General features: G+C 32.9%; 1 protein-coding gene across 2 annotated transcripts in view; it reads left to right on the forward strand.

The window, feature by feature from the left end:
- Window positions 1–9,899, forward strand: part of LOC131070817 (cullin-4) — a 79,516-nt gene extending 69,617 nt beyond the window's left edge. The window contains exons 7-18 of one of the 2 annotated variants that reach the window (XM_058006476.2): window positions 2,243–2,368; window positions 2,479–2,580; window positions 2,674–2,727; window positions 7,535–7,641; window positions 7,891–7,951; window positions 8,078–8,209; window positions 8,307–8,444; window positions 8,581–8,661; window positions 8,733–8,813; window positions 8,909–8,989; window positions 9,210–9,355; window positions 9,468–9,899. In XM_058006476.2, the coding sequence (XP_057862459.1) occupies window positions 2,243–2,368; window positions 2,479–2,580; window positions 2,674–2,727; window positions 7,535–7,641; window positions 7,891–7,951; window positions 8,078–8,209; window positions 8,307–8,444; window positions 8,581–8,661; window positions 8,733–8,813; window positions 8,909–8,989; window positions 9,210–9,323 (1,077 nt within the window). In that variant the 3' untranslated portion in view covers window positions 9,324–9,355; window positions 9,468–9,899. Of the gene's footprint in view, window positions 1–2,242; window positions 2,369–2,478; window positions 2,581–2,673; window positions 2,728–7,534; window positions 7,642–7,890; window positions 7,952–8,077; window positions 8,210–8,306; window positions 8,445–8,580; window positions 8,662–8,732; window positions 8,814–8,908; window positions 8,990–9,209 lie in introns of both variants that reach the window. The other variant, XM_058006475.2, reaches the window with a different exon arrangement.
- Window positions 9,900–13,024: the final 3,125 nt, after the last annotated feature.

Raw genomic sequence — 13,024 nt, forward strand, 5'->3', positions numbered from 1 at the left:
TTCTCAGCTTTCAGCATAGTCTTCACAGTGTATTAAGTTTGATCCCATCTGCATTCATTTTTAATGTGGCTGAATATTCATTACTGCTGTGCATTTGATCTCTTGCTCTTTGCGCTTTTATTCTGTTCTTTGTATAGTATGGATGTTTTTATTTCCTCTGGGAAGCTATGAGCTCTCAGGTTTAGCAATGGCACTGGGTACCTGGGGTGACAGGGCTGTTTCACTCCTGCTCCCATGGGCATGATAATGGGACCCAAACAGGAGAACCTGGTAATGTATTTCTTAATTTAAAGCCACAAATCTATTTTGAAGTCAAGCAGAATCAACCAGTTCAAAGAAAGATTCAGTTGTTGTTTTGATCATAAATGAGGTGATTTGTTTGGAATCTTTGGATCCTTGACCAAAACTAAAATAATATAATTCTTCCTATGGCCCACAAACTTGGATTATTGGCCAAAGGAAGCAATAATAACAAAAAGGCAAATGCATGATTTTATATGACTATTAGTTTGCTTGACAGAAAATGAGGTGGTCAATATGATAATCAAAACTGGACACATCCATAAATTAGACATACCAAAGTGGCCACCAGTCTCCATTGTTGAACCACTGCTATCAATAGCAGCCAAAGGCTCCATCCTAAGAATTAGAACAGCAGCTGCAGCTGCATCAAACATCAACAATCACTGCTACTGCCACAACATTCACAAAAATCTTCGCTACAACTGTGACGTTTGTCTCACCCAGCAAAGATATGAATTGGAGGGATATTCCTTTAATTCCGCCTTCTCCATCAATTAATAATTCCAGATAGCTATTCTTTTCTCCAATCCTATGTGCAACAAATCCTTAATTATGGAGCCACTCCATGGGCATTAATGGCTTTGACTTCAGTAACCAAGGCCACTGCTAGAAGATCTGCTGTCAGGAACTACCTGAAGATGGGTTTTGAGGACAATTTGCACTTCTGTCAACACCATAATCTCTTTGTCCTTGTTGAAGCTGAGGAAATCCACATGGTGGGAATGCAGGGTTTCAGACCTCTGCTCCAGAAAATACAAACCAAATATGCAGAGGAGAGGGAGGGCACACAATCTTGAGCCCCGGAGGTGGTGCTGGAGCCCACAATGAGCTTCCATTTACTGCTATGCGGACCTGCTGACTACCTCTGCTTTCATTTTGAATATCTGACATGTTCAATTCATTCTTGGGTAAAAATTCCTTCAAGAGAATTTCAACTGTCTAATCAGACATCTCTTATTCAGAAACTAAACTTTCTTAGAAATTTATATGCCATCATTGAATTAGTGATACTGGCTTTAGGGTGATTTTCCCAACTTGCTTTTGTGAAACTGTAAATATTATCTTCAACCTCCTTGTATTCACATGGTTGTTGAAATGGTTTTATTGAACATGTAAAACAGATTTAGTAGGACACTGATTGTAGAGGGAAATTGCCATGGTGAGGAGCGATGATGAAAAGCACAGTAAGATTATCAAAGGGAGTGAAATTGATGTTTGAAAAGCAACTTAAAAGCTTGCCATCCTTCATCATGTCACGTTTGTCACACTCTTGGCCAAGTGTAGTGACATGTTGAGAGTCTTGAGACTGCAATGCAATTTAGTCAAAATTAAAAAAAATGATATTTTCTACCTGATTGCCTTGGATGCTCTCTTCCTTAAAACAGTAGGATGCATTTCAATCATTGGTACATGCCATATTTTCACAATTCTTTTGATTGTTGAGTAATACCAGCTCAAAATCAAGTTTTAAATGTTAAAAAATTAGTATTTGTGGAAATAGGGAATTAAGCAGAGAGATGTTATAACGGTATATTAGCATATTATGAAAGTATCCTATCGACTGTCTTTGCTAGGGTGCAAATTAAGAATAGTGCTTATGACTGGTACAGACTTTTTACCATCTGATGTTGTCATCAAGATCACTAGGAAGTTATCCTCTTGTGTTTATGTTTCTAAATTTGTTTGTTTCTTCTGTATTTGCAAATTTACTTGTAGGATATATAACTTGTGGTCTAATCTGAAACTATTGCAGCATTTCAGTGGTGAATGAATGGGGGATGCAATTGCTAAGTTCAATTTTTTTTTTTTGATGAAGTTGTTCAGTTTTAAACAAATGCATTTTGTAATTAAGCTGTCTTTTTGTTGAACTTAGCATGCCTGTTGGCAGCTCTTATTTGTTTCAAAGCCCCTGTTTCTGAATGTTTATCATTGTCTACAGAATCGACCCGCAGAACTTATTGCTAAGTTTCTTGATGAGAAGCTTCGATCTGGTAATAAGGGTACTTCAGAGGAGGAGCTGGAGAATACTCTGGATAGGGTTCTGGTTTTGTTCAGGTTTATTCAAGTAAGGAACTAATTGTTTTTTGTATGTGCATTACTTTCATGTTTGGACCACTTTCAAAATATTGTTTTCAACTTATGATTTGTTTTCCATTTGATTCACTGATATTCCAGGGAAAAGATGTATTTGAAGCATTTTATAAGAAGGATCTTGCTAAAAGGTTGCTCTTGGGTAAAAGTGCATCTATTGATGCAGAGAAGTCAATGATTTCTAAGGTATATAATGTTTATAAGAATGATATTCAAGGTGTGCTACAGCTATTTGGTTAATTCCTTTCTAATCATATTTTGTTCTTTGTAAATTTGCAGCTTAAGACAGAGTGTGGTAGCCAGTTCACGAACAAACTTGAGGGAATGTTCAAGGTTTGTGGAATATGCATTTTTTACATAACCATGAGTTTTTAACTGAGAGAGTAATTGAGAGATTTACCCGACTCAGTCATACATTAGTTTACTTTTAGCTTGCCTGCATAACACCTATTGAGTCAGTAAAAACTGTGCAACTTATCCAGCAATTTTCATTAGCAAATGTATGTTTGAGATTTGATGTGCTACTGTTCACAGATTGATCACATCTCCGTGTCACCATCTTTTGAAGCAGTAATTGGTTTGTTCCTAATCTAGACCACAGGAGGAGTAGCATTGATTGTGGCAAATTAGCCTACATATCTGGCATAGATTTAGGCTTGCATAGAGATATTGGGCATACCCTCTGAAGATTAGTGACAACTTGAAAAGCTTATTTCTGGTTAATAGAGATTAGCTGATAATTTTATTCACTGTTGCCTTGATGCTTCGAGATTTAGACGATTGTTTTTTGTTATTACCTTTCAAAGTAGTCATTGGGTACTTCATATTTTAGATTAGAGAAGTAGGATTGGCATTGACTGTATGACATATAAGCATCCATATCTGGGCTTGAGTTAAACCTACATGGAGAGCTCGAGTGTAATCTCTCCCGGTTATCTACAAATGGAACATATAGTAGAGATTAGAAGGTGATTCTTTTAATGATTCCCTAGGCATTTTTAGATCCAGAGGATTTTTGTTTGTTGTTACATTCTTGTATCTCTTCTGTCATTAGTCAGTTTGTATGATTTTTGAAACAGGCCTATGTTTTCTATAGTGATTTTTTGAAGTTGAGTATGTTTGAGCTGATGCTATGATGCATGTCCACTTACTTTGTTGTCTCAAAGATTCTCTTCACAAGTTGCTTTGTTCAGGTTATTGATCTCCATCTGACTTTTGCATGTCTAGGTAAGTTCAACAGTATTCACCATATTGGGTTTGTGTTCATATTTAATGAAGAAAAAAAAACTAAAGAAGACTATATAATACCGGAGTGTGATACATAATAGTTAAAACACAAACAAGCTATAAGACAACTTGAAAAATATCTGGGAATGCTAATACTTGATTCTGATGTAAATGTCACAGCAAGTGTGCACTGTACCCTCATCCACACCTATATGTACATATCAATGCACAAACATTCACACAAGCCAATCCACAAATACACAGTTACACCCATGCTTTCACCATGCAAATGCACCCTCACAGATCTACACACCCATACACGTCCACAGTGTATGCACAGTACTTTGTATTTGTGCGGTTCTGTGCTATACAATTGACACGATATATGGTTGTTTGTGGTTTGCTTAGTCGTATACACCATTCGTCTAACACATCCTTTGTAATGTCCCCTTTTGGGAATTTCCTTAATTTAACCCGAGATAGGTTCCTCTGATTTGTATACTTAAAATATATGCCTCAATTTAATAAATTATAGCTACCTATGATCTTCTTATAGATTAGTCTTCAGTCTGCTGTATATATTTAATATATATATCATCTGATTTGTTCTTCTGTCTTCATATAATTCTCTTCTTATATCATATTCAGTTCTATTATATAAATTATTAAAACCTTATTGCTTAAAGGCATTAATTATTTTTAATGGCTGTAAGGTCAGACAGATCTGACATGCGTCAGATCTGGTCTGCCACTACATATGATATTAGGGATGACTGTCATACATATTGCAGTCTATATTAATATTAAATTCTGCATAAAAAATATTATCAGACTTCTTATATTAAGCATAGACATTAAGCCATCACCAAGAGCAAGGATGTTTACTGCCTGTCCTAATTGTTCTGTGTTCGATTGCCTGGAACACTATCCTTTATGATGAACACGATGGCCTAAGCTGGAACGCACTATTTTAACTTCCGATATTTTCCTTAGTGCCTATGTAATTATTATATTTGCTATTCTAATCGAATCTCTATGCTCAGGCTATATGGTTATTTAATCAAAAGTGGACCCCATTTCGTTAGGTCTACAAAGTATATATAAGCAATCCAATTCTTGTCTTTTGGACAAAGCTCCACTACAATTATCCAATAAAGATCAGAATGAAGGAAAATAAACTCCTATATCCTTTCATGGAATAGTTTCAACTCCTTATGTACCTTGCAATATCGAAGGGATTGCACCCCTTGAATATTGAAGACATATCTCTTACAGATCGGGTCTCTTAAAAGCATAGCGAATCGGTATTGTTATACAAATGATAATAATTAGTTTACTTGTATAAACGCTAGCATCAATCTTCATCATTGTTACCAATAAGTTGCTGTCTTATTAATAGTTATGACTTATTATTTAATTAGTCGACTTGTACCTCAAGTCAATTCTCTTTGCTGAGTAGCGATACTTTGATAGTAATTAGATATATTCCTTTAACGATGGCCTAATTCTCATATATAAAATGTGTTTACAAATATGTAAATTATATTTATAATATATATAAATTATGTTTATCATATAACATTAATTAATTATTTTATTTAAATCTTTCAAGAATATTAGTAATAAATATTAATTAAACAATATTTAATTCAAATAATCATTTGTTGTTAATTATTCATTAATTAATAATAATAATTGTTTCATTTCAGATATATATTTATATATATAATGATCAACGAGGGGATATGACATCCTTTTTATTATTTTTTATTTTTTTGATTGTTAAATTTGCCTATTGTTTGTCTTTAGGCTTAGATGCCGTGACTGTCGGGCATATCTTCCATCAAGATCACCTGGCCTTGGTTTTTGGAGTATGCCACACCCAGACTTATATTTGGTAGTTTCTGATTCAGATTTCTTCTTTTTGTGTATTCAAGCATGTAACACGTTTCCTTAGGATTTGACCACTTGTCTATACCATGAAAGCCCTTCTCATTTACCACTCAAACTCATCCCATTTGACTGTTTGACACATCCTTATCAAACTCAATTCTGTGTATTGAAGAAGTTAAAAACATAAGTTTTGAGTCTTGTAGATTCTGCATGGAACAGTTGATCCATTAGAGACCTCATGGTCTACTGCGTTATCCATCATTTGGTTCAAGGTTGGTGAGAAGATTGACTTTTGCAAATTCTTTTAGTGTATGTTTTATATATGCTAGTAGTCAGTACAGATTATATGAATTATAATTGCATTGGTTAAGTGATCGGAATAAATTCATTATGTTTACAATAACTTTGATATATATTTCATTTATATTACTAAAACTTTGATATATTCAACATATCCACAATTTAATGTAAAATTTGAAATATTCAACATATCCACAATTCAATGTAAAATGTAAAACTGTCTGCTAGAAAAGCAAAAATGCAATCCAAGTTTGGAAATTACAATGCGAATGTGGAACGATCTTGGAGAAATTTGTTTTTATCAAACCATGATTTCTCTTTGCAGCAACAGCTGCTATGATATTCTTATGATATTGATTCCATATTGAAAGAGAAATCTATAATCTATAGCTAAAGCGGATGTGAAATGGAGATGGTAATGACATACAGTTTGAAATAGAAGGATGATCTGAAAGCTGCATCATCTCATGAAATATCTCCTCACAATTGATCTATTGTATGTGAGAGATGTAACTCCCCGCCAAGGAACCCTAGAGGATATGTGCAAAATACACAAAGAATACATGGAATTTTTTTTTATTTTTTATTTTTTATTTTTTTTATTTGTTTTTTGAAGTAATTAAGTGTGAACATACATAACATGTGCAAGTATAATGTTCAAACCTCAAGTTTTTCAATAAATAATAAGAGGTATAATGCATTTTTACAGAATATGCATTAAGAACAAATTATGCATTTGTATTTGCTTTATTTTCTATTTTTTTTGAAAAGTTGTTATTCCTGTACCCAGCTCAAAACACAGATACCTAGTAACGTATGTCACTCAACCTAAGGGGTATACTGCACTTGGACAATAACAAAAAGTATGTTGTCTTGTGTAAGTCCTCTATGATCTAAAACAAGCTCCTTGAGCCTTGTATATCAAGATCGATGAGCATCATCTCAATCATGGATTCACTAGTAATTGATATGGTGTCATTCTCTACCGTAAAGAGCAAGGTGGGGGGGGGAGATTGTTATAATTTGAATCATAAGATCCATGTTAAAATGGATTTATGCTCATTTATATGGTATATTCAAAGTCTTGTTCCTGTACTTATATAATGGTTTCTCATTTTGGTTTTAATATTCAACAATGTAATGATTCATATATTCATAGTTTCTGTTTGTTTCTCAAGGATATGTAATCAAATGCATCATTTAAGATGTTCTGTATATTTTTCCCATTGGTGGGAATTCCTTGTCCTGATCAGGTAGTCCTTGATGGTGGCTTTTCTTTAAATTTGAGGTGTTTCTTTAGCTGTCTTTAAAATGCGTCACTCATTTACAATAAATGCATTTATGGCAAGCCTTGATTTGAATCTGAATTTGTGTTCCACAGTTATGATAAGTCTCATTGTCTTGCATTTTGAGTAGTAGTGTGATATGTCTATTATTGAGTCCAATTCTGTTGAACTCTTGTTCTTAATATACAAACAAAGCAGCACAGCAAAAGAATGTCATTTCTATTGTATCTGTATATGAAATTTCCTTATTAGCTGGGCCATCAAATTTTATTTCTGTTAGGCCTCGTACGGATACTTTCTTATGATCAGAACATTTGAGTTCTATACATATTTTATGATTTCTTGTTAGTGCATACTAATATAAAGCATCCGGGTTTCTGCATCAGTATTCAAGTATATCTCAAGAATCTCCTAATGTTCATACCTTTCTACAGGATATTGAATTATCGAAGGAGATCAATGAGTCATTCAAACAGTCATCACAGGCAAGGACAAAGCTTCCATCAGGAATTGAAATGAGTGTGCATGTTTTAACAACTGGGTAAGTGTCAAAGAAGTGACGGGACTTTGATATTTTTACTTATGCTTTCACACTTGGCTATACTTGACGTTTTCTTTCATTAGTTCCAAGCTCGTGGTCTCTTTCAACTTGTAATGGCAGCATGGTTTTTTGTGTATTGGGAAAGGAGTTAGGAGTACAGAGAACAGTCTCAATAGTATTTTTAGGTCCATTGGCCCATGGTGTTCTAATTCTTTTCTATTGAAAATTAATAATTATACTTTCCTGTAGGTATTGGCCGACATATCCACCAATGGAAGTTAGTCTTCCTCACGAGCTTAATGTTTATCAGGTTGGACGATCTTAATCAACCAGATACATGTTTATTCGTTCTGTATCATAATGTAACATTTAAAGTAGACAAATTCAATATACTTATAATTTTTAAATCCGTGTTCTTCATAACTGTTGGTAACAGGACATCTTCAAAGAATTTTATTTGAGTAAGTATAGTGGCCGTCGTTTAATGTGGCAAAATTCTCTAGGCCACTGTGTTCTCAAAGCAGAATATCCAAAAGGCAGAAAGGAACTTGCTGTGTCTCTTTTTCAGGTTGTTTTTCTGAAAATTGCTGTATATTTTAATTTCTAATTGTTTTGTTTCACAATATATTTCCATTTTAATATTGATGAACTTTTGTGGATTGCAGACTGTTGTTTTGATGCTCTTTAATGATGCACAAAGGCTAAGCCTTCAGGATATTAAGGATGCAACCGGCATAGAAGATAAGGAGCTCCGGAGGACTCTACAATCTCTTGCCTGTGGAAAAGTCAGGGTTCTCCAAAAGGTTAGATAAGAAATTGTTATTTTGCAGGTTCATGGCAAGCTAGTAAAACATTCAGTGTAGTCAGCCTGTTGCAATCGATAATTTAGTTTGGGTGGTTTAGTTGATGTTCTTCATAATTTTACATGAATGCTGGCAGCAACCCAAGGGAAGAGATGTAGAGGATGATGACCAATTTTTGTTTAATGAGGATTTTAATGCACCACTTTTCCGGATAAAGGTAAATATTTTCTTAAAGAAGTTTACAGTGCAGTTTTTAAAAATGGCCCGCTAATTTTACATTGCGATCAGGTTAATGCAATCCAAATGAAAGAGACTGTAGAAGAGAATGCAAGTACTACAGAACGAGTGTTCCAGGATCGTCAATATCAGGTTGGTGAACAAGTTGCAGTATGTTTTTGTTATAATCAAAATATGTTTGGAGACATTTTTGTGCCTTTATGGTAAAATATATTATTGTGTTATAGATTGATGCTGCAATAGTGCGTATTATGAAGACGCGGAAAGTGCTTAGTCATACGCTTCTGATTACAGAGCTTTTTCAACAGGTGTGCATGATATGTATGCATTAGAAAAATATGAAGTGCATTAACTGAGATCTCGAATTTATTCCTATATTAGTGATTTTATTAAGGTTTAACACTAAAACTTTCAAGCCCAACCTCTACAAAAAAACTTTTCTTCAATGTTGCCTTTGAAGACTGTACCATCCTGTGATTTTTTAGTCAAACTTGACTAATATTCTATTGTCTCGTAATTCTTTTACAGTTAAAGTTCCCAATCAAGCCTACAGATTTGAAGAAAAGGATTGAAAGCCTTATTGATAGGGAGTATCTGGAGAGAGAGAAGAGCAATCCTCAAATATATAATTACCTTGCGTAGGCAGCTATCCTGATAGGAGTATCTTAAGTCAGGTGAAAGTAGTCATTGCCTTTATTACCTTGTTTAGTGGGGTATCTTGATATGCTTTTTGCTAAGTCAGAACTTTATATTGAGCTTATCTCCTTATCATAATGGTATATACAGAGAGCTCATTATAACTATCTTCACTGTATGCTTAGCAACAATGACAACATGGTGGATAGAGTGCATATCGTTGTCACAGATTGCCTTGCAAGTACATGAATCATAAAATACTTTAATATTTGTAACCCATTGCTTGAAAAGCGCTGCTGTAAAACACACATTTAATGGTTTTTGAGTTTTGGTTGCTGGTATAGGAAAACATTTTCTGAATGTGAGGCATGGTGGACTGTGACTGGAAGTGAGGTATATGATTAAAGTGGGATTTGGTGGTCACAATTTTTAATTAATTGTGAAGCCTTGAATCCAAGAGCCCATCTTAATTAACTGTACAGAATCTTGGCATCTTTTCCAATGTAAAGCAGGAGGGTTGAATTTTTTGATGCATGTATGGTTTAAATAATGTCAGAACACGAGTATTGGCATTCCTTCTCATCCCCAAATTATTTTCTTTGTGCTTTCAATCATATGCTATGTGGTTCTCCCTTAGATATAAACATTTATTTCAGATGTCATGCCTATCCACCTCACCAGACTGAATTCGGATCTTTAAAGACTAGGCCTGTATATTACAAGTTTACATGAAGCTTTACCCCCTGTAAATAATCATTGGTCTGCTCTGTGTTCTTGTTGCAAGTTCTCACCGCTTGAAATTGTTCTGTTCAGCATATCCTCCTTGATTTTATGTTTTAAAGGGGTTTCACTGAAATCTAAAATGCTTTGGTATAATTATCGACACTTGATAATAAATGTGACTAGTTGCGTCGTCCGCTAAATAGAATAGTACATATTACAACAACAGCAAGCTTCAATTTAATTACCATCTTAATTCTTTTCTTCCCTGACATCACGGTAAAGTTTTTAAACAGAATAAGTCTAAACTTTTTAGCAATTACAGTGTAATGTGAATCACAGGTAAGTGCTATACCAGAGTATATCTGCAGTAAATATCAATGTAAGTGATCGAAAAAGTGCAATTAAAAATTCCATAGCTTTTTCTCCCAGCACAAGAAGATAAGTACAATTATTCTAAATTTTTTATGGAAAATAAATAAATATGGAAGGTTGAAAATTGTTTGCTAATATAAGAAAAAAATCAGTAATAATGAATTGCTTTTGTATAATAACTAAAAGTAGGTAATCTGAATTATTAGTCACTAAACTGCCATGGAGGATAATAACTGCTCAAGGAAAGATACATTATATTAAACGTGTAATTAAAAAAACAGTTTTTTAAGTAAATAAAAGGAAGACATCATAACTGTGAAGTAAAATAATTTAATGTGAAAAAATCAGTTTAAATATATATTGTAATTTAATATCCAAATGTACAAAAGGAATAGGAAAAGCTAAATAAAATATTCAGTGAGGCATAAATTACAAAACATGATTAGTAAGATTCATATTGACAAAATGTTAATCAATTTTTATAAATTATTATTTTTTAATAAAATAAAGATAACAAATCAAGATAATTTCATGTTGACAAATGTTAATCTATTTTTTAAAATTAAATATTTTTAATAAATTAAAGATAACAAATCAAGATAATATATTTTATATTACAGGTAAAGATTGAATGTTGAATGTTGAATGTTAAAATAGAACGTAAATTTATAACATAAAATAAGATAATAGTTCCAGATAATATTTTATAAATGAATTAATAATTCTTAATGTTTACTGATTTTTTTTGTTCATTTTTAAAATATTTTTATTCTTATTTTATGTATCTATTAAAACATAATTTTGGTGAGGCATATCTTTGTTTTTTTTGATAATTATTTTGGAAATGATATGTTTATAATTAATATTAATATTTTGACATGTAAATGAATGTACCTATAGTGGTAGTAAGGGGTGAAGTGTAATGCCATGATCATGATCATGTTAATAAAGGTTAAAAATTTAAAGCCAAATGACACTCTACAATAACAAGCATGGAGTCTCATGTTATAATTGTGTATATAAAGATCTTTTAGACATTTATGTGTATATATTTGTGTGCATATTGATATAAATATAATAAATTGTATTTATTGGTATATTTGTGTTATGTGTGTGTGTTATATTAAATAAAGTAGCTTTATTTTTTTCCATCTATACAAAATAATGCCAATTTAAAACTAAATATATGATTATTAAGAAATTAATATAATTATAACATTAAAATAACATTGTAATTAACATGTAATTTTAAATATATATATTTAGATGATGTTTGATAGAGTTTTTAAGTATTCATATATTCTGAATAACAAATCTACATACGTACCTAGTGTCTCACTTTGATGGTTAGTCTAGTAGCAAGATATATCTCTTGAAATACAAGATAAATGCTTAAAAAATAGTGTAGTGGGCTATGTTGGAATGCTTCTTGAAATTCGTTATTATGATTTGATCAATTCAAGTAGTTTACATGTAAAATTGTTATCCTACTATTGCATATTCAGAGAAAAGTTCTAGGTATTTATTGTTGAGGATCTTTGATTTGCTATGGAGAAGGAATAAGGGAAGGTTGAGCATAACTTCTTTGACATGTGTTTGCATTTATGTAACAAGTATGTTTTTAATTATAATATTTGCGTAATTTTTATAAATATTAGACAATAACAGAATTTAGAAGAGTTTTTTTTATAAGGGTATAAATTAGGTTTCAAAAGAGCATGAAACCTTTTAAACGGGTAGTTCAATTGCTACCAAATAAGCTATTCAACAACATAGTTGCAACATAGTAGATAAAGGAGAGTGGCAATCCCAGCCTAAAGCCAGGGATGGGATTTCAAAACAAATTTAGGATTGCCTCTTTTCTTTGAACAATTGTTCAATACTATAATAACCACCCTTCAGTTGCTACTATTTTTTTTTTCTTTAATTCACTAGTACCAACTTAATCAACCAAGCTTCTTGTTCTATCTTAGAAGTGTTGACTTCATAATTTCTTCAATCACCATTGAGGTGAAAACTCTATACCACCACCTATGCTTGTACTCATAGTTGGTAAGGTCTTGAGATCAAAATCCCCATTAGATCTAGACCTATGCCTCGAGGGTTCAATATCGATGACCTTGCCTACGTATCCCTTTGAGGGAAATCAAAGGCTTCGTAGTTCACCCTTGAAGTTTAGAGGTAGTTCATTCTCTCCTCTCGTATGAGATTGCTAATCTCTCTATAAACTAGGACTATTTATTAAAATTAGCCCAACAATAATAAAGCAATTTCTAATTGCCTTAAAGTAGTGTACATAGATACACAATTACACATGAGGTCATATCCTTCCAAATCCCATTTTCATATAGAGCGAATCAAGCACACTTCCCATAAACACATGGTGACTAGCTTGTACATATCATGCATGATGACTAGCTCTAGTTTATGTCACATATACGCAGTGACTAGCTCTAGCATACATCACATATTCATAGGGACTGGCTTTAATATACACCAGTCATATATAGTGACTAGCTTCAATAGGCATCACATACATAGTGACTAGCATTTACATAGTAAGGGATTGCCATATCCATAATGGCTAACTACCACTTGCCCATAGTGCATCC

Source organism: Cryptomeria japonica, chromosome 11, assembly GCF_030272615.1.
Source record: "Cryptomeria japonica chromosome 11, Sugi_1.0, whole genome shotgun sequence".
NCBI classification, from domain to species: domain Eukaryota; kingdom Viridiplantae; phylum Streptophyta; class Pinopsida; order Cupressales; family Cupressaceae; genus Cryptomeria; species Cryptomeria japonica.